General features: G+C 49.1%; 1 protein-coding gene across 1 annotated transcript; it reads right to left on the reverse strand.

The window, feature by feature from the left end:
- Positions 1-6,452: 6,452 nt before the first annotated feature.
- LOC123190439 (CBL-interacting protein kinase 17) lies at positions 6,453-11,726 on the reverse strand. Its single transcript, XM_044603081.1, has 12 exons — positions 11,360-11,726; positions 8,927-8,998; positions 8,697-8,804; positions 8,472-8,552; positions 8,338-8,391; positions 8,136-8,261; positions 7,818-8,027; positions 7,589-7,693; positions 7,289-7,405; positions 7,117-7,179; positions 6,939-7,013; positions 6,453-6,816 (listed from the first exon to the last, which is right to left on the reverse strand). Exons 1-12 carry the CDS (start codon positions 11,627-11,629, stop codon positions 6,697-6,699), a joined length of 1,401 nt encoding a protein of 466 aa, XP_044459016.1. The 5' UTR covers positions 11,630-11,726; the 3' UTR covers positions 6,453-6,696.
- Positions 11,727-21,698: the final 9,972 nt, after the last annotated feature.

Below are 21,698 nucleotides of genomic sequence, written 5' to 3' on the forward strand. Positions count from 1 at the left end.
CACTCACCCACACCCCCTGTTATTTTGCGGCGACGGCAGCGCAGCCGAACCAGTGAACCCTCGTACTCCTCTCCGCATGGGCATCCACTATCGCGTCTTCCCCGGCTCCGCGTCGTCCCCTTCCTAGGCCTCGCCGTCGTCCACCGCTGTGGTGCTGTCGGCGCGGCGTGGCCAATGTGGTCAACGACCGAATTCAATCGGAAGAATACTGTACGTGGAGAGGCTGGCAGCTAGGTCCACGGCAGCCGCAAGGAAGTGCCTCCTTATTACACGGAAAATAATTATTCCTCCACCTTACAGCAGGGACCCACCGGACGCCCACCAGTATATCGCGAAAAAAACGTTTGCCCCTGACTGCTGGGACCCACCCGACGGGCAACCATATTTCGCGAAAAAAATGTTCCCCCTGCTGTCAGCTCGGACCCACCGGAAGTGCCTCCTTATTACGCACAAAAAATGAATACCCCCTGCTAGCTGGGACCCACCTTAGTGGTAGGCTGACTTGTGTGCCTACTAAGTTGACGGGGATGGAGGGCTTTGTCAACTTAGTCAATATGCACGATTCTAGCTCCAGTGACCGTACGATGTCCATCCAACGGCCGTTGTGCTTCTTAAACCTCTGGTCTTCTTGCTCCAGCCGCCCGAACCAGCGCCGATCGTGCCTCGTGCTCCTGCCTCCCATGGCCGGCTGCGATGCGGCAGAGGCCTCACCGCCCCCTACTACTCCCACCGCTGGCTCGGCCATCCCTCTACTCACCCACACCCCCTGTTATTCTGCAGCGACGACAGCCTCACACCGCAGCGAACCAGTGAACCCTCGTACTCCTCTACGCATGGGCATCCACTGCCGCGTCTTCCCCGGCTCCGCGTCGTCCCCTTCCTAGGCCTCGCCGTCGTCCACCGCTCTGGTGCTCTCGGCGCGGCGTGGTCAACGTGGTCAAGGAACGGCTTCCATCGGACGTGGACTGTACGTGAAGAGGCTGACAGCTGGGTCCACGGCCGCAGCAAGGAGGTGCCTCCTTATTACGTGCAAAATAATTATTCCTCCACCTGACAGCAGGGACCCACCGGACGGGCCACCAGTATTTTGTAAAAAAAATCTTTTCCCCCTGACTGCTGGGACCCACCAGACGGGCCACCGTATTTCGCGAAAAAACGCCCCCCCCCCCCCGCTGTCAGCTCGGACCCACTGGAAGTGCCTCCTTATTACGCACAAAAAAATGAATACTCCCCCGGCTAGCTGGGACCCACCTTGCTGGGAGGCTAACTTGTGGGCCTATTAAGTTGACGGGGATGAAGGGCTTTGTCAACATAGTCAATATGAACGATTCTAGCTCCAGTGACCGTACGATGTCCATCCAACGGTTGTAGTGCTTCTTCAACCTCTGGTCTTCTTGCTCTAGCCGCCTAAAGCAGCGCCGGTCGTGCCGCATGCTCCTGCCTCCCGTGGCCGGCTGTGCTGCCGCAGAGGCCTCACCGCCCCCTACTATTCCCACCGCTGGCCAGGCCCTACGGCGACGGCAGCCTCACACCGCAGCCGAACCAGTGAACCCTCGTAGTCCTCTCCGCGCGGGCTTCCACTGTCGCGTCGTCCCCTTCCTAGGCCTCGCCGTCGTCCACCCCCGTGGTGCTCTCCGCGCGGCGTGGTCAACGTGATCAAGGAACGGCTTGCATCGAAAGAGTACTGTACGTGGAGAGGCTGACAGCTGGGTCCACGACCACAACCTAGTTTTTTTGTGATTTGCCAAGTAAGTCGCTTTGTTAGGCCTGCTGGGCTGCAAATCTTTCAAGACGAGGAGAGCTTTCATTCGGCTGCCGAGAAAATGGCCCATCAGTAATGAGAAATGGGTTGTACATTTTTAAAACACATCAAACCGGCAATTAGTTTCAAATATCTTTTTTTTCATTTCAAGATTTTAAATTACATTAATTTTTATGCGTGGAGAATTTGTTGGATTTTATATTGATATACATTTATTTTTAAATTCAGTTTGAATGTGAGTCGAAATTTCGGGATTAAAAACAGTTCGGACCGCACCGAAATATGCAAAATTTCGTATAATTTTTTAACTGTGGCCACAATATGGGCTGTAATGCTAACAAAAAGAATATGGGCTCCAAAAAAACCCTTAAGAATTAGCAAATGGGCTGTAAATTATTAGAAATAATGGCTGATGGGATGTATGCTGTTTTCCACAGATTTGAGGCTTTCCTAAAAAAATGGTTGACGCACAAACACTGACTGTTGGATGTCCATTCAACGGCCGTCGTGCTTCTTCAATCTTTGCTCTTCCTGCTCCAGCCGCTCAAACAAGCGCCGGCGGGACTGCCTGCTCCCTCCTCCTCGCGGTCGGCTGTGCTGTCGCGCAGGCCTCACCGCCCGACCGTACTCCCATCACTGGCCTAGCCATCCCTATACTCACCCACACCTGTTGTTATTCTCCGGCAACGGCAGACGAACCAGTAAATCCTCGTACAGTCGTACTCCCCTCCGCGTGGGAAACAACTGCCGAGTCTTTGCTGCCTCCGTGTCGTCCCCTTCCTAGGCCTCGCCGTTGTCCACCGCCGTGGTGCTCTCGGCGCGGCATGGTCAACGTGGTCAAGGAACGACTTCCATCGGACATGGACTGTACGTGGAGAGACTGACAGCTGGGTCCATGGCCGCAGCAAGGAAGTGCCTCCTTATTACGTGAAAAATAATGATTCCTCCACCTGACAGCTGGGACCCACTGGACGGGCCACTGTATTTTGCGAAAAAAACGTTTCCCCCTGACTGTTGGGACCCACCAGCTACATCTTCGCACGCAAGGAAGTGCGTCCGGGCAAATAAAATGATTCGCCCCCTGACTGCTAGGACCCACCAGCTACATCTTCGCAGGCAAGGAAGTGCCTGACAGTCGGGACCCACCTGGTCAAAGCGTACGCAGCATTGTCATTCTGGTCGCGAACGTGTACGTACATACTAGTCGATGTAGAGGCGTGCACGTGTCGTAGTAGAGGCGCGCACGTGTCGTAGTAGAGGAGCGCACGTAGCATGTACACATATGTACAGCGGCCAGGGTGCAAGAAAGAAAATACGGCCATGTATGTGTACATACGGGCGGGGTCTCGAACACCTACTCGCGCATACGTACGGCAAGGCTCGTGTACATGGCTGGGTCGGAACGGAGAAACAACGTCGTTGTCGTGTTCATGGGGAGGCAACGGAATGCATCGTGTTCATGGGGAGGCAACGGAATGCGTCGTGTTCATCAGGAGGGCTTGGACGGAACAGGCGATGGAAACAAGGTCTGGCGTACCGCAGAACGGAGGAAACGGCCTTGTGTTCGACCGGCCACATTCGAAACAGGATCCTGTTCATCGGGAGGGGTCTGGCGTACCGCAAAACGGAGGAAACGGACCTCCTATGGTCGAAATGGGGGTCCTGTTGATCGGGAGAGGTGTGGCGTACCGTAAAACGGACGAAACGGACTTCTGTTGGAGCGCTACGGTCGAAACGGGATCCTGTTCATCGGGAGGGGTGTGGTGTACCACAAAACGGGACTCCACGGGATACTTTTCATCTCCACCATCGACCCCCTCCAGCCTCCACGAGCTACTGTTCATCCACCATCGACCTCCTCCAGCCTCCACCTGCGACTGTTCATCCATGGGCTCCTGTTCATCCAGCCTCCACCGCGCGCTACTCCACCGGCTACTGTTCAACCAGCCCTCTCCATGGGCTCCTGTTCAACCACCCCTCCACGGGCTCCTGTTCATCCTGCCCTCCACCGTCTATTATTCATCCTGCCCTCCACGGGGTGGTCCTGTTCATCCAGCCCTCTACGGGGTCCTGTTCATCCAGCCCCAACCGGCTCGATCGATCGGGGTCCTGTTCATCCAGAGGCAACACCACGGGGTCCTGTTCATCCACCCCCATCGGGAACTGTTCATCCAAACCCCTCCCCCCCCCCCCCCCCCCGCAACGCTCACTGTTCATCCAGAGGCAGCATTGATCGGCTTCAGTTAGCAGCAGTAGCGAAGGAATCGCTCGATCGGGTTCAGTTAACAGCCATCGATCGATCGCTCGGATTCAGTAACACGTAGCCTGCAGTGCAATCGCTTGGGTTCAGTTAGAGCCCAACACCTCGCTCGGGTTCAGTTAGAGCCAACGCCTCGCACACACGCGCGTACGTGTACGAGAGAAACGCGCATCGCTCGGCCCCGACCTCCCACCGTAACCAGGAACTTCCCGAAATTTTCATCCCCCTCGCTTCTACCACGGTTTTTTCCGTCATGGACGGCCTAAAGAATGTCATGCAGCTGCGTCTCCGGCCCGCCCAGGACGAAAAGCCCATTTTCTGTCATGATTTTTTGTCATAGAAGTAGGAGCCCACCACATCTATAATGATACCGGGTTTTGTCACAATTATCGTCATAGAAGTGTCATATGTATGACAGAAAAAAATTCGTTCGGCCCAAAATGTCACGGATGTGTCTTTTTTTTGTAGTGCCGAGGACCCCATAATCCAGGACTCCCTCAACCTTATTTTGTGTCATTGCCACCACAAAAGGGCCAAATCAACAGAGAATCAAGATCTACATCTTCGTCCAATCTTGTCCCGAGATTCAGCATCTCATGCGTCACACCCCACTCGAGTCGTATAATAAACCAGAGGAGACATTATTAAGCACCGACTCTTCCAAAAGTATGGAAGCAGTGGACAATGGAGATGAACCTAAAGCCTCAAGACGGGGGGAAATTATAGCTTCCACCAGTAGAGTGGGGCCTCCTTGTACTCCCCAACCAGTGGAGCCGGTGCAAAAGGAGGTCGACGATCTACTGTTGGAGGAAGGGTGGCGAATCGGGAACCTTAGGTCACTCTAGGAGGGGCATCGGCTGCATGGAAAAGACGTGTTGTAAATATGTACAATAGCTGTATCTTGGAATAGTACTTCATTTTATTTACCATGCTCCTTCTCTCTTGATATATTGATTAGAACAAGTGGAGATGAATGAGGAACGTAATGGCATGTTTAATCATTCATATGATGGTCTAATTTATGTTATGCATGTCATTAGAGAAGACAATGGGTTATCTCTTAGTGTTATATCTAACAATAATATTTGTGTTCCCGTAAAATGTGGGATTAAAATAAACTAGAAAAATATATAACTATGAGATGACATTTAGTATAATGGAAGAATTGTCATATCTTCCCTAGCAAGAGATCAACTCTGAACTAAGACAAGGCACCCCTCCCACCTTTCATTTCTCTCTCTTCCAATTCAACAATTAGCTTAGGTGCATTGCTAAGGGCACACAACTATGTGGCCGACGTGCACTGGGGACAAGGGAAAGAGCAAAATCTCACAATCAAAGATCTATTTTTAGAAACTTTCCTTTTATTAGCAACTATGGGAAAAAACGTAATCTTGGCTTCTAAAAATATTGTCCCAACTTTTAGGTTTTTAAAAACTTATGTGTTTTTGAACTTTTAACTTTCAACTTTGGAATTTGAACGACTTCCCAAAAACTTGAACTTTCAAAGGTGATGGAAAAATTACACAGACAAAGATGGAGAAAAAAACCACATGGCCCCACCATAAAAATATTGACAACCAGAGTTCCGTTTTTGGAAACTTCTATTTTTGGCACTTTTGGGAAACCGATCTATTTGATTGTTAAGATAACACCATTATACATGCCCTAATAAAACATGTAGATAATTCATTTCTTATTTTTCAATCCCATCGCTGAAAAGAAGTCGTTCCTTTTCCATGTCTCATCCCTCTTCAAAAAACCCTGCCGCCACTACCCAGTGTCGGTGAAGCCACGAGTCCCCTCCCCCACCTGCCACTGTACCAACAGTAGGGGTGGGAACCCTTCTACATTGCGGCGTTGTACTTAAAAATCTTGAATTAGAATTTCGCTCCGCGACGATGGTGCCATGGTGGTCATGGTGGCGTATTGCATACCAAGAAAAAAAAGTTTCCTCATATCATGATCCGCCTCATGGTGGAGTAGAGGAGGGCGGCGGGGGGGGGGGGGGGGGGGGGGGAGGTCAGGAGGGGTCGTGGTGGTCACTACTCTTCTAGTAGTCTTCTTGTTATGCATGTAGTCTTCCAAGGTAACTTTCGACACAATGGACGGCACCGCTTCGTGTCTTGGTCCTCTAGCCCCTCCTCGAATCAGCAACATTTGACCAGTTTCAACATCAGCGGGGAGTTTAGCTATGTCTCCCCGTATCTGTTTGGCTAGATCTTTGGTGATTATCCAATCTCCCTGTATCTAATTGGCTAGATCTTGGGTGGTTATCCAACCATGTCAGCATCTTTTGGCTCCGAGCGGCGACTTCTGGTCCGCTGCGTCAACAACGTTTCCCTGACTCTCATGATGTTCGGAATGTCCAGAGGGGTATCAAGCTTCGCTCACGGCGAGTGCAGGAGGAAGATGGCGAGTAATTTTTCATTTATGTAATGATAACCTTGTAAAGGTTGGTCAGACTTTAATATAAGGCCTTTATCCTTCTCGCGCAAAAAATGATTACATCGCTGGTAGTCAGTTTCATCACTCGACTATCTGTATGTAGTTATGTACACTGTACGATCCTAATCCTTACACCATCATCGTCATTTCCAATCAATAAACAGCTAGTATGACCCTAGCGTCCTACAACATCACGTCAGTTGGGGTACCTACAGCACATCACTCATCACAAGGCAACCAGTGGTGTCGCGGCTCTGCTGTCGAAGTTAGGGAGGTTTTCGTCGAAGAGCGACCCCATCCCGAAAATATTGTCAATCCCCAGATCACTCGAGATCCTATCGCAGAGCTGCAAAATACATTCCAAGAAAGCAACACCATTAGTCATTCACTCAGTAACCACCATCACTAAAGACATGTACAGTGAAGTTATGGCAGTGGCAAATCTAGTGGCTGTTAGCTCTTGTCTACCTTTTTGTACACTGCAGTGTCACCCTGGGACTTCCTAAGCTCCACAACATGCAGAGAGGGGCCAAGCACAAACACCTGGAATAAGAAAAAACAGCACCGCAAGTGTTAGCAGCTTATCTCCGTTGGTTACCGTTCCCACGCGTTTCACCGAAAAAAGGTGCAGCTCGCCGAATTATACCTCAGCACAGACTAAGAATGGCGAAGGGTTGTTCGGTCCATTACAATTGCCTGTTATTTTTAGCTGAAATATAACAAGGCACATTCTTTTCAGTTCCTTCAGATCATGTATTCAACTATGTGATGGTGAAAAAACCTCTACAATGTGATGACCATGATAAGCTTGTGCTCACCTTGCTATGCGCTCTCTGAACATGAAACCCCGACTGCGTCGCCGAGACATCAATCTTGTCGAACAAATCCTTTGGTGTAAGTGTTGATGTGAACCTGATCTTTCTCTGGGACACTCCCTACAATAACCAACTGGATGAGATGAGTTGTTCTATAAGTCCAACTGGATGAGATGAGATGACTTGACCTAAAACTTCTTAAGAAACTATGCATATGATTTTTCTTCCAAGTTTTGCAGATTAAACCATTCTGATTACAGCAAGGGAGGTGCAGGAAAGAAATTACTGAAAATATTTGTATACCTCTTCCTCAAAAAACCCTGAAAGATCGAGGGAAGATGCCATTCCGATCAGCTGAAAAGCATTCATCTGATGAGTACTCTTGTCTCCGGGTGCTTCACTAATTTGCTTGAGAATAGAAAATGGAAACAAATAATCACCGATCAGCGACGTCAAATACGCAACACACGATGCCTATATTAGGACATAAATTGGTCTTCAGCATTATACAGTTTGTGTCATCTTGCCATACCTGTTTGACAGGCAGAATTGCACCAAGCCGTACATCTTCATCATCGTCATCATATGGACCAACAGGAGTATAGTCTTTCTGAAACCATTCGTGTAGTTTGATCTCTGCCATATTGATCCTCTTCATCGGATTTGGTTCAAGAATCCTCTTAAGAAGGTTTTGTGCACCAGGCGAAAGCCACTCCGGGACCTTAGTGTCACCCTTGAAAATCTACACGCAACCAGATAACAGTAGTATTATTGGAATGGAATCACAGAACTATCAGAACAAAGCACCAGATATCACTTAGGTTTTTAGTTGTTTTAAATGAATGTCTACCTTCTGATAAAGAACAACCATATTTCGGTCATCAAACGGAAGCTGGCCTATGAGCATTATGTAAAGAATTACTCCACAAGACCAGATATCCGACAGTGATCCGTCGTAACCTCTGTTCTGCAGAACCTGGATATGTTTGGCACAAGAATTAGCAAATATACCGTAAAACAGATAATTGGTCCCAAGGTGGCTAGTCGTTTACCTCAGGTGCAATATAGTTGGGGCTACCACAAGTTGTATGCAGCAATCCATCCTTCTGAAAAATTGCAGACCTTAAATTCAATGAAATGAAAATATCCTCGCAACAGAAAAATCAAGGAAAATTTTCTGCCATACCCCGAGATGTTGAGGTAAAGCACATAGACCAAAATCAGAGATCTTGATGTTGCCTTTTCGGTCAATCAGAACGTTTTCAGGCTGTAACATGTAGCAGTGGGATAAGTCAGGAGAACACAGAGCAATCAACCATAATTCCATCATACATGAGAAATAATAATGTTAGATAATTGTTTGCCGCAGATTCTTCAAAAGAAAAGAAAAGAAAACTTCAGTCGAAAGTACCTTAAGGTCTCTGTGGTAGACACCCTTTCCATGGCAATAGCTCACGCCATCAATTAGCTGCTGAAAAAGTCTTCTTCCTTCTCGTTCGGATAGTTTTCCCTTCATTGCCTTTTATTTGCACGAAAAAAAATCAACTCGAAGTATTAGAACTGACCAATGTACCTGGCAGAGAATTTTATAATGCAAAGCAGGCTTTCAGATAGTTGAAAATAAAAGCTATGCGGGCTTACAATCCTGTCAAACAGCTCTCCTCCATTGACAAACTCAAGCACCATGTAGATCTTTGTTTTGCTAGCAGCAACCTGAATCAAGAGTTAAAACAATTACAGGATTAATGATAAGACACTGATGTTATTTAAACGGGCCACGTGGACGAATTCATATGCTAATGTGCACCACAAGAGACCCAAAGAAATTCTGTCTGTCAGAAAATAAAGAAGACAAGGACGGGGCAGCAGTTGGTTGGCATTATTGGATATACTTGACGGCTACACATGCGATCCAGATCAAGCATTAATCTTAAAATGGAGAAATGCATGGCCTGGAGCTGAATCTGCCTCAGCTCCACCCTCCACGTGATGCTACAGGTCTAGTGGTCTACGTGCAACGCGCTACATATAGACTAATATCCAATGCAATTCCTACAGGCTACAATTATTGATAAGATGAATGTACGAAAACATATATAGACAAATATTATGATGGTGCTTGCAATCCCCACGTTCTTTTTTCAAGGAATTTCTGGTTGATAATTGCAGCTGTGGCGTGCCCGGATGTACTGATACGTTCTCACCGTCCCGAGTACAAGCCTCCAGCAACCGGCGAGTTGAGAAAACATTCTGCTTATACTACCCCATAAAAGACCAACTGGCTCTTCTCTTTCCTCCTCCGGCGTCAAATTTTTAAATAATTGCAGCATGATTCTTCCCGGTCATCAAGATGGTCAATGTTTTGCAGCCAGTTCGACATGCTCCATTTGTAACGCGGAATGGACTTGTATGTATAGACTATTAGAGCAACTTCAATGGGGCGACCCATTTCGTCCGTGGCCGTCCGTTTGGGTCGGTGCGGACAAAAAAGCCGGCCCAAAACGCGGATCCAAACGGACGCGCGTCCGCTTTCGTCCGCCTGCCGATCTATTCCCGGCTCATTTTTTAGCATGATTTGCGTCGGCGCGGACACAAGACGGATGCGCGCGTGCTCATCCTCTTTCCTCACCGGGCCTGCTGGTCGGTGGCACATTGGATTCACACACTCGCCCGCCTGCTACGTCGCCGACGCCGCCAGCCATTTTTTCAGATTAAAATGGATACATAGATAGTTCTACCGTACACAGATAAAAGAAAAAGACCACTACTCGTCGCTTTCTAACTCCGACTCGGTAATGTCCTCCTCCGACGTTTAAAGGTAGGCATCAGCAAGCTGCTCGTCTTCAAAGTCCCAATCCGAAGTTTCTCGTAGCCTCAGTTTCAATTGAGCTGTCTGCTTCCGCGAACGCTTGTCCTCCCGATAGGCGGCTCGCTCTCTCCTCCTCGCGTCTCTCTCCGATCTCAATTGCTTGTAGAACTGGCGCTCGTCGACGATGTCCTGCGGGTAGCCTCCGCGCCACACCACCAAGGCTTCCACGTCCTTCTCTGCATGGCGAGGCGACGTTGCCGCCTCAAGTGGACATGACGATCCTCGTCGGTGAAAAGCCGCAGGAAAGGCGCTAGATCCTGCACCCGCTGGCTCGACACGTTGGGAAAAATCATATCCCGACGAGGCCTCAGGAGGCGCCACGCCGCCGCGTCGTGCGCGCGGGCCGCCTCCTCTGCGGTGTCGAAGGTGCCGAGGACGAGACGTTTCTCGCGAAATCAGATCTCGGCGAAGAAGGCACCGGAGCGGCGCTCGCGGACTCCGCAAAAGTCCGAAGCGCCCAGGCGGCCGATCGGCATGGTGGCGCAGAGGCAGGGAGAGTGGGCGACCGACAAAGTGTGGAGAGAGCGCCTTCTTTATAGCGAGCGCCGGCCGCGGCGCGCGCGCGAACCTTTCCCGCACGCTGGAGCGCCAAAATCAGCGCGCGCTAGACCGCTTTCCCCGCGCGAACCTTTCCCGCGCGCTGGAGCGCCAAAACCAGGACGACGGTACGATGTTAAACACGCGCGGTCATGAAAATGGATCGGCCCGTTGGGTGCACTGCCGACCCAAAACTAAAAAAGAGCGGACGGCGGGCGGGCGGCCGATCCAAACGGACAAAAAGCGGACAAAAACGCCGTCCGTGTCCGTTTGGGTCGGCCGTTGGAGTTGCTCTTAATACTATACAAAGTAGTAGAATCCCCAAATTATAGGTTTGTGTTGCTATGAATGTAGGAAAAACATATGTGGATAAACATGATGATGATGATGATGATGCTTGCAATCTCCACCACGAACTATCCCTTTCCTTAAGGAATCTCTGGTTGATAATTGTAGCGTCATTCCAACCGTGGCGTGCCCGTAGTTCAAGCACCCTTGCTCTCAAGCTCGACAAGGTATTTAAAATTTTAAAATATTTTCTCAGTTTCTCCACCAAGGGTACTCAATCTATGGATTCTATACACGCATCTAGCAGAGGCAGCAGCGCAGCACCGAGAGAAGAACAGGAGCCGAGATCGCGATTACTACTAGTGAATAGTACTAATTACCTCGTGGAGGCGGACGACGTTTGGGTGCGCGAGCATGGTGAGCGTGGCGATCTCCCTGCGGACCTGGTCGTCGGCGCCGCGGAGGGAGAGCACCCTGCCGCGGTCCAGGATCTTCACCGCGAAGTGGTCCCCCGTGGCACGGTGCCGCGCGTGCTTCACCTTGCCGAAGCTGCCTTCCCCGAGCGTGCGGCCGAGCTCGTAGGCGCCCAGCAGCGCCGCCCGCGCGCGGCACCCCGCCGCCGCCTCTTCCGCGTCCCCCGTCGCCACCATCTGCTGCCCGGAGAGCGACTCGTTCCGTCGTTCGTGGTGAATTGATTTGGGTCGGTGGCGTGCTTCGCGTGCTGACGAGGCGAATTGGAATGTGGAGGGGGGAGTATTTATAGCTCTGAATCCTCTGAGAACTTGCGTGTGGTTGTGTGTGGTGTGGGGTTTGCTCGGTGTTTGGATTACCTTAATCCTGAAGCCAATCCAACAGAATAAAATAACGTTATTCATTGTGAAGGTGTGGCGAGCGGAGAAGGAAGATATAAAAAGTAAAAAAAAACGGTGTGGCTGCCTGGTTTTGACCGTCGCATGAGAGCACTCCCATGTTCTTTTTTTTTCTTGAGAAAATTAGAGCTATTATAAAAATTCACCAAAAGGCCAGAACGAGCCGCCGACGGGCCGTTGTCGCCGCTCCCATACCAGAGCCGGCTTGCCCTTGTCGATGACAGCTGGAAAGTCTTCATGCACGTGCCCCTAAGGACCAGCACTCTGGAGCCGCAGTCGTCACCGTTGAATTCTTGAATAGATCTGAAGAACTTGACACCAAATATCGCCGTTGCCTACGCACGACAAGAAACCCTAACCTCGCCGCCCTGAGGAGTTGGCCGGAATCTACGTTGGAGCTCCGTCTAACCAGTCCCAACGAACGAACTTGGGGAGGATCGAAGCCTGGAAGACTGACTCAAAGAAGAAGCGCCACCATTCGTCCAAACGTCGCCTCTGCGAGGACTAAAATCCTACCTATCTACTAACCGGATCTGAGGCACCAGAAATCCCCTTCCCATGATCACCAGTCGCCGGAGCGGCAGGCGAAAGAGAGGCGAATCCACGGGCTCGCAGGTGAAGAAGGGAAGGAAGGCTTTCCCTAGTCGCCTTGCGAGAGGGGAAAGAAAAACAGTCGGCGTTGCGAGCACTCCCATGTTCATCCTTGTGAGAAAGAAGTTTCGATCGTGCGTCTAGCATTAGCATCGTCGATGCGCATGTGGATGTATGTCTTCGGTGGATCTGCTCGGATCTGGTCATCGTTCATCTACGCGTTGCGTCCTTACAATCTACGTTACTCTTTATCGGCGACGGTTGCTATTCTGGTATGCTGGTCCTATGGGGCTTTAGCACGATGACTTTCTAACTGTCTACTACAACAAGTTTTGTCCAGCTCTGTCGAGGAAGTGGCGATGACTGCGGTACAGCTTTGACTCAGTTCAGTGTTTGTAGTCGTCGTTGGATGGTTTACAGATATGGATGTAATTTTTATTATTTCCGATGCTCGGTTCAGTGCTTGTACTAACCTAATTGAAGATGTATAGATCAAACCTTTTCACGTAAAAAAGGAAGCTTCGGTGGTGCGAGTGATCCCAAAGCTGTCGAAAATCTCTACTTTTAATGGACGAGTTGGTGAATCGTCTGCGCGGTTTATTTTCGTCTCTCCTCCCACCACCCCCTCCCACCCTGGTCCGTGGTTTATTTTGGCTGGTTTTCTTCGTCTCTCCTCCCACCACCCCCTCCCACCCCGGTCCATCGGTTTATTTTTCTCTCCACTCTTTGTTACAACCAGGACTTTCCTAACGTATAACAAATCACGGATCTAACTTTTTTAAATTATGCAAATCAACCGATTCCTTTTATTGGTTCAATTTGTCTTAGAAAACAAATAACAGATTTTCAGGAAACAAATAATACATTTTAATCTAACTTCCTTAAATTATGCAAATTAATCGATTTCTTTTATTGGTTTAATTTGTCTTAGGAAACAAATAACAGATTTTCAGGAAACAAATAATACATTTTAATCTAACTTCCTTAAATTATGCAAATCAATCGATTCCTTTTATTGATTCAATTTGTCTTAGGAAACAAATAACAGATTTTCAAAAACAAATAATACATTTTAATCCAACTTCCTTAAATTATGCAAATCAATCGATTTCTTTGATTGTTACAATTTATCTTAGGAAACAAATAATACATTTTAATCTAACTTTCTTAAATTATGCAAATCAATCGATTCCTTTTATTGGTTCAATTTGTCTTAGGAAACAAATAACAGATTTTCAGGAAACAAATAATACATTTTTAATCTAACTTCCTTAAATTATGCAAATCAATCGATTCCTTTTATTGGTTCAATTTGTCTTAGGAAACAAATAAGATTTTTAGGAAACAAATAATACAGTTTAATCTAACTTTCCTAACTTATCTAAATCAATTGATTTCTCTTATTACTGAAATTTGTTTTAGGAAACAAATAACAGACACGTCACAATTTTCCTTCCAATAAATAGTTTCTTAACATTTGCAAACTTTCCTAATTAGACACGTCACAAACAGGCAGGTACTGACATCACGTTACCAAACAATAAAACCCCATTTGCATAGAAATCAGTTCAAAAATCCTAACTTTCCTAAATTTTTACCTTTCCTTGATAACAACCAATATTTTCTATGTTTTCCACCTATTGAAGGAAATCACCCCTCCATCGATATTAGCATTTTTTTTGAACTGAGATCTCCGGGTTATGATTTTTTTTGTGATTCTTTCCAATTGTGACCTCTCCTTCCACTCTGGCTCCTTCTCGCATAAACACCTCCACCACAGCCAGGTGACACCGCCCCAGACCTCTTGCCTCTCCACACCTTCTCCGCCACCTCCTTCTCGCACTCCATTAACAATCCCTCCGCCATATTTGTCCACGGCGGTGTCGAGGGCATGGCGCAGCAGCGTACCAGCAGTAGAGCAGCGCATAGCAGCAGGAAGCAACACGAACAGGCGAGGCGAGCGGCTGACGGTGGAGGGCAGAGATGTGACGCCCCGAGACCATTGCGCCAGGTGTCTTCCAGTTATTCCCTGTTGTTGTCTTGTCATTTGCTTGAGTGTTGCATATTGTCATGTCATCATGTGCATTGCATCATCATGTTTTCAAAACTTGCATCCGTCCCGGTCTCCTCGTCCTCTCTGTTGTCCGTTCTGAGCCCAACCACACTTGCACGCGCCCGCGGCTTGTCCGAAATAGTGTTTTATAAGTGGCCGAAAAATGTTCTCGGAATGGGTTGAAAGTTGGCGTGCGGTGTTTTTATGTTTCCAGTAGGCCGCCTGCCAAATTTCATCGCATTCGGAGTTCGTTTGATGCCCCAACGATTAACTATAGCGACAATATAGTCGGTCTAACGTCGGACGTTTTCGGTCTCTGGAAACAGTCGCCGGGCCTCCCTCTCTTCTCTTCTCTCAGCTCGAGACCGTCTACACAGCCCACTACCTACCGCCAGGCCTAGTCTAAGCTCTCTCGTCAGCCCGCGGCCCCCCTCGCGCGCGTCCGAAAATTGTCCCGGACCCGACCCGAGCAGTCGTCACCGTCGTGTCTGGATCATCCCCAAACATCTGCAAGATGTCTCCGTTTTCTTATTTGGACTCCCTAGCCATCTTTTCGTGACCGTCTGATTAAGATCGGAGGACCCAGATGCACCCCAAATCCACCCGCTATATAAATATCGGGGCAACCCTAAAATCAAGGAGAGATGTCCCATCATTCCTCCTCGCCGCCGCCACACTCAAACCCCCCACCTCGGGATCCTCCTAGATCTCCTTTTGCTCGATCTCCCCTGCCATCAGCGACCCAACCAGAGCAGCCAGCCCCGCCGCCTCTGTACAGCTCCTCGCCGAAGCAGGCAACCGGACTGCAACACCAAGCCGTGCCCTCCTTCTCCTCCTTCCCCGCTGCTCTCTCTCTCTCTGAATCGCTCTCCCTGTCCCGTTGTTCCTCGCAGGGAGCCATGGCCGCCGGCCATCGAAGCAGCAGCAGTCCCGAGCGTCGCCCGACCCTACTTCCACCTCGTTTCTCACCGGAGCAAGCCCCACCACGCCGTCCGCCGGCGCCCTGACCTCCTCATCGCCTGAGCGCCTACAGAGAACCCCGCAGGTTCCCGTCGCCATGGACGACCTCCTCGTCACCCGTCCGTCGCCTGAGGCTCCACAGCCGCGCCAAGTTCCTTGCCGTCGTCCTCGCCCTGCTGACCTCGCCGGAGACCTCCTACGCCCGCCCGAGTTCTTCGCGCGCCAAGTTCGCCGTCATCGCTCCCGCCGCCTGCGTCCTCTGCTTCCAGGACGAGGCGCCCGCTCGATCCACTGGCACGCGTTGACCGCGACAACGCTTGGGCCAACAGCCTCGAAGCCCAGATCCGGCCTACCTCTCCACCAGCTGGGCCGAGGCCCATGGTGAGAGACCCCCCAGCCCCTCCTGTGCACTGATGGGCCAACCAGATCCGACCCGTATCGTGTTTTTTTACATAGAACATTTTTCTTATTTTTTCCCAGAGAACGTCAGTTTTACAGTTATAGCCCCTCTAGTCCATGCATATCGTAACTCTCAATCCGTGCATCATATGTAAAAACTTTAAATATGAAAGATGCTTAAAATTTCATCTAGTTTAATAATATGCCACTTTCATCCATGTTTAAAATGATGTTTGTGTAATATTGCCCATATGCCATGCTAAAATGCTTTAATTCATAACTATTTAACCGTAAGTCCATATTTAATAATCTTTATATGTAAATGGGGTGGAAAAATGCCTAGTTTAACATGGTTGACTCACTTTGCATGTTTAATAACTCTAAAATTATGCTTAGGGCAGAACAGTACCATAACTAAAATATGCACATGAGGGCTTTTCCGGACTTGTTGTTTGATGTTTCCAGGCTCATTTAAACTTGCCTAAATGTTTAGTTTGCTTATGCCCCACCTCTTGGCATGCTAACGACATTTAATATTGTTGAGTACATAAACAAGATCGGACTAAATAAGTCACGTGGTGTTTCGTCAATATGCAACGGAGTTGCATATTGAGCTCCACTTAATTTGTAGTTTTGCTTATGCACTTTGCCATGTCATGCCCTCTTTAAACCGGACATGCATCATAATTGTTTGCGCATCATGCCATGTTATGTGATGGTTGTTTACTATGTTGTTTGCTTCTTTTCGGGTTGCTTCTCGCGTTAGCTTCGGTTTCGTTCCGGAGTTGTGAGGATCCGTTTGACTACGTCCGTTTGTCTTCTTCATGGACTCGTTCTTCTTCCTTGCGGGATCTCAGGCAAGATGACCATACCCTCGAAATCACTTCTATCTTTGCTTGCTAGATGTCGCTCTTTTGCTATGCCTATGTTGCGATACCTACCACTTGCTTATCATGCCTCCCATGTTGTTAAGCCCAACCACTAACCCACCTGGTCCTAGCAAACCGTTGTTTGGCTATGTTACCGCTTTGCTCAGCCCCTCTTATAGCGTTGTTAGTTGCAGGTGAAGAATGGAGTTTGTTCCTTGTTGGAACATGGATATTTTGTTGGGATATCATAATATATCTTATTTACTTAATGCACCTATATACTTGGTAAAGGGTGGAAGGCTCGGCCTTATGCCTGGTGTTTTGTTACACTCTTGCCGTCCTAGGTTCCGTCATATCAGTGTTATGTTCCCGGATTTTGCATTCCTTACGCGGTTGGGTTATAATGGGAACCCCTTGACAGTTCGCCTTGAATAAAACTCCTCCAGCAATGCCCAACATTCGTTTTACCATTCGCCACCTAGCCTTTTTTTCCTTGGGAGTCGCGCTCCTGAGGGTCATCTTTATTTTAACCCCCCCGGGCCAGTGCTCCTCTGAGTGTTGGTCCAAACTAGAGCCCTGTGCAGCGCCCCTCGGGGAAACTCGAGGTTTGGTTTTAGTTGTATGGAGAGCTCATCTGAGTGTGCCCTGAGAACGAGATATGTGCAGCTCCTATCGGGATTTGTCGGCACATTCGGGCGGTGTTGCTGGACTTATTTTACCATTGTCGAGGATGTCTTGTAACCGGGATTCCGAGTCTGATCGGGTCTTCCCGCTAGAAGGAATATCCTTCGTGGACCGTGAGAGCTTGTGATGGGCTAAGTTGGGACACCCCTGCAGGGATTTGAACTTCCGAAAGCCGTGCCCGCGGTTATGGGCAGATGGGAATTTGTTAATGTACGGTTGTAGAAAACCTGAAGTTGACCTTAATTAAAATGCATCAACCGCGTGTGTAACCGTGATGGTCTCTTTCCGGCGGAGTCCGGGAAGTGAACACAGTGTTGGAGTTATGTTTGACGTAGGTTGTTCTAGGATCACTTCTTGATCATAGATTCTCGACCGTGCTTTTGCCTCCTCTTCTCGCTCTCATTTGCGTATGTTTAGCCACCATATATGCTAGCCGCTTGCTGCAGCTCCACCTCATACCTTTACCTTACCTATAAGCTTAAATAGTCTTGATCACGAGGGTGTGAGATTGCTGAGTCCCCGTGACTCACAGATACTTCCAAAACCAGCTTGAAGGTGCCGATGAGACCGTGCAGATGACGCAACCAAGCTCAAGGAGGAGCTTAATGAAGATTTTGTCCTTTGTCTTGTTTCGTTTCTAGTTGATCAGTAATAGAGCCCAGTTGGGGTCGATCGGGGGACCTTGTTGCATTTGGGGTTGCTCTTTATTTTGGTTCCGTAGTCGGACCTTGATTGTATTTGTATGTTGTAATGCTTTATTCATGTATTGTGTGAAGTGGCGATTGTAAGCCAGCTATGTATCTCTTTCCCTTATGTATTACATGGGTTGTGTGAAGATTATCTCACTTGCGACATTGCTTTCAATGCGGTTATGCCTCTAATTCGTGCTTCGACACGTGGGAGATATAGCCGCATCGAGGGTGTTACAAGAGATGCGGCCGGCGTGGCTGAGGGGGCGGCCGGCAGAAGATGGCCACGACTGGAGGTGGCGCGAGGCAGGGACGCGGCAGCAGGGCGAGCGAAGGGATAGGAGGCAGCAGACGGGGCGAGCGCAGCCAGCGAGAGTGTGGCGCGTGGCCAGGGTGTGTGTCGTGCAGGGCACAGTGGTGCGGTGGCTGCGGCGAGCGCGACCGACGCAGTGTAGCACGGGCATGGGCATGGAGAGGGAGTGGCCCCGCGGGTGCTGAAGAAGAGCGGCAGGCTCGGGCATGGGCATGCATAGTTGTGGGCATGTGCCACGGGGGCAAACCGAGTAGCTCGGTGGCTACCCCTGCAATGGCCATGGCGGACGGCGGTTCTCGGCCACGGCGAAATACCTAACGAGAGTAAACGAGAGGGGAAACATGGGAAAGGCAAGAGGAGATCATGGCGGTGTCAATGTCGCCCTAGGGGAAGACATGGGAGCTCGGGGCGGCGGGGATCGAACGGCAATGTCGCGGTGGCCCAAGATTGAGGAATACGGCAGCAACGTTGATGCGGGGGTGCTGGACTTGATCTCGTTGGCGCAGATGAAGTAGTGAAGGCGTTCGGAGCTCCTCGACAAGCTCCTAGCCCATAGGGAGGGCAGTGGCCATGTGGACGGGGTCGGACATGGTGGCCGTGGCGTCTAACTTCGTCTAGATCGACGGGATCGAGCGAGCGAGGAGGAGAAGTGGATTTGGGAGGGGGCGTCGAGGAGGAGTGAGGCCATGGGGGTAGGGAAGGAAGGGCGTCACCCTTATCCATTCCCCTTCGATGCCAGTGAGGTGGTCGGGCGGGAGCCCGGCTCTATAGCGACGCGGCTCGGGGAACACGAGAAGACGACCGCGCGGGGACTGGACCGCTGAGCCGGTTCGGTGGCAAGGCCCGGGAGGCAGGGCGAATCCCCTTTTACATCGTCCTTTTAGTTTTTCAATGTATTCTAATATGTTCCTCCCTATTCCCCTAACTCGCAGCCGCAGCCACCTCAGCTCCTTCTCTCCCCATTCCCCCGATCTGGCCGCCTCCTCTCCCCATTACCAGATCCACCACCACCGGTGGCGGGCGGCACCGGCCGGCGCCTCATCAGGCCGCCCTTCCCTTAATCTCGTCGCCCTCTCCTGCTCCTTGCCTCCTCGCGATGTCGCCACATCCTCCTTCGCATCAAGGCACCAGCCGACACCTCATCTGGTCTCATCGCCGTCTCCTATTCCTCGCCTCGCGACCTCGCCTCCTCGACTCGTCCTTCACCTCAAGGCCGGGCAAAGCGACTGCAAGTGTAGGATGGTGGCAATGGCGAGTGATAGCCATACAAGAAGATAACTGCGGCGGTGGCAGTGATGACGACGACGACCGGTGACTCGCCTCCCCTTCCTCATCTCAGGTGATCGACAACGCTCCTCTTCCTCATCCTAGGTGACTGGTGGCTTCTGCATCGACCCAAGAGACCGAGGCCATCAGGGTAAGTAGCTGACCAGCATCCAGCGACATCTGCATCGACCCGAGACCTTGCTGTTGTTGAATGTGTATGCATCTTTTGAATGTGTAGGATCTTGTAGCTTTCACTTCGGTTGTTGAAAGTGTATGCATCTTTTGAATGTGTAGGATCTTGTAGTTGTTAGTTCTTGCTATTGAATCTTGCTATTGAATGTGTAGGATCTTGTAGTTGTTAATTCTTGTAGTTGTTATTTTCCCATGTAATTGAATCTTGTTGTTCAATGTGTATGGATCTGTTATTTGGTCAGTCATGAGTGGGTTATCTAAATATATGTCAGAATTATCTAAATATCCAGCAGTCCACACATTCAATTATGTGTCAGAAACTCAAAATTGTTTTGTCAATTATATGTCAGAATCATCTAAATATTTGTTCCAGCAGTCCACATATCCTTTTATTCTTAATTATTGTGTTGCTTATATATGTCAAAATTCTCTAAATATTTCATTGTGTGCCTTTGTAGCTGACCGCGACGACGACCGACAACTCGCATCCTCTTCCTCCACCTCAAGCAAATCTGCATCGACCCGAGACCATCAAGGTGAGCAGCTCACAGGCGACCCGAGATCTGTTGATTGTGTCTTATAGTTGTTTATTTCATTTTATGCTTCTGCAATACCTAGAAATACATACGCACTGATACCTCTCCAACGTATCTATAATTTTTGATTGCTCCATGCTATATTATCTACTGTTTTGGACTATATTGGGCTTTATTTTCCACTTTTATATTATTTTTGGGACTAACCTATTAACCGGAGGCCCAACTCCGAATTGCTGTTTTTTTGCCTATTTCAGTGTTTCGGATAAACAGAATATCAAACGGAGTCCAAACGGAATAAAATCTTCGGAAACGTGATTTTCTCACCGAACATAATCCAGGAGACTTGGACCCTACTGCAAGGGATCAAAGAGGTGGTCACGAGGGTGGGGGCGCCCCCCCCCAGGGTGCGCCCCCTGCCTCGTGGCCCCTCGGTGCTCCACCGACGTACTCCTTCCTCCTATACATACACATGTACCCCAAACGATCAGAACAGGAGCCAAAACCCTAATTCCACCGCCGCAACTTTCTGTATCCACGAGATCCCATCTTGGGGTCTATTCCGGAGGTCCGCCGGAAGAGGGTCGTCATCATGGAGGGCTTCTACATCATCCTAGCCCCTCCAATGAAGTGTGAGTAGTTTACCTCAAACCTTCGGGTCCATAGTTAGTAGCTAGATGGCTTCTTCTCTCTCTTTGAATCTCAATACAAAGTTCTCCCCCTCTCTTGTGGAGATCTATTTGATGTAATCTTCTTTTTTGCGCTGTGTTTGTTGAGACCGATGAATTGTGGGTTTATGATCAAGTCTATCTATGAATAATATTTGAATCTTCTCTGAATTCTTTTATGCATGATTGGTTATCTTTGCAAGTCTCTTCAAATTATCCGTTTGGTTTGGCCAACTAGATTGGTAGTTCTTGCCATGGGAGAAGTGCTTAGCTCTGGGTTCGATCTTGTGGTGTCCTTACCCAGTGACAGAAGGGGCAGCAAGGCACGTATTGTATCATTGCCATCGAGGATAACAAGATGGGGTTTATTTCATATTGCATGAATTTATCTCTCTACATCATGTCATCTTGCTTAAGGCGTTACTCTGTTTTTAACTTAATAGTCTAGATGCATGCTGGATAGCGGTCGATGAGTGGAGTAATAGTAGTAGATGCAGAATCGTTTCGATCTACTTGTCACAGACGTGATGCCTATATACATGATCATGCCTAGATGTTCTCATAATTATGCACATTCTATCAATTGCTCAATAGTAATTTGTTCACCCACCGTAGAATACTTATGCTCTT

Source organism: Triticum aestivum, chromosome 1A, assembly GCF_018294505.1.
Source record: "Triticum aestivum cultivar Chinese Spring chromosome 1A, IWGSC CS RefSeq v2.1, whole genome shotgun sequence".
Taxonomy (NCBI): domain Eukaryota; kingdom Viridiplantae; phylum Streptophyta; class Magnoliopsida; order Poales; family Poaceae; genus Triticum; species Triticum aestivum.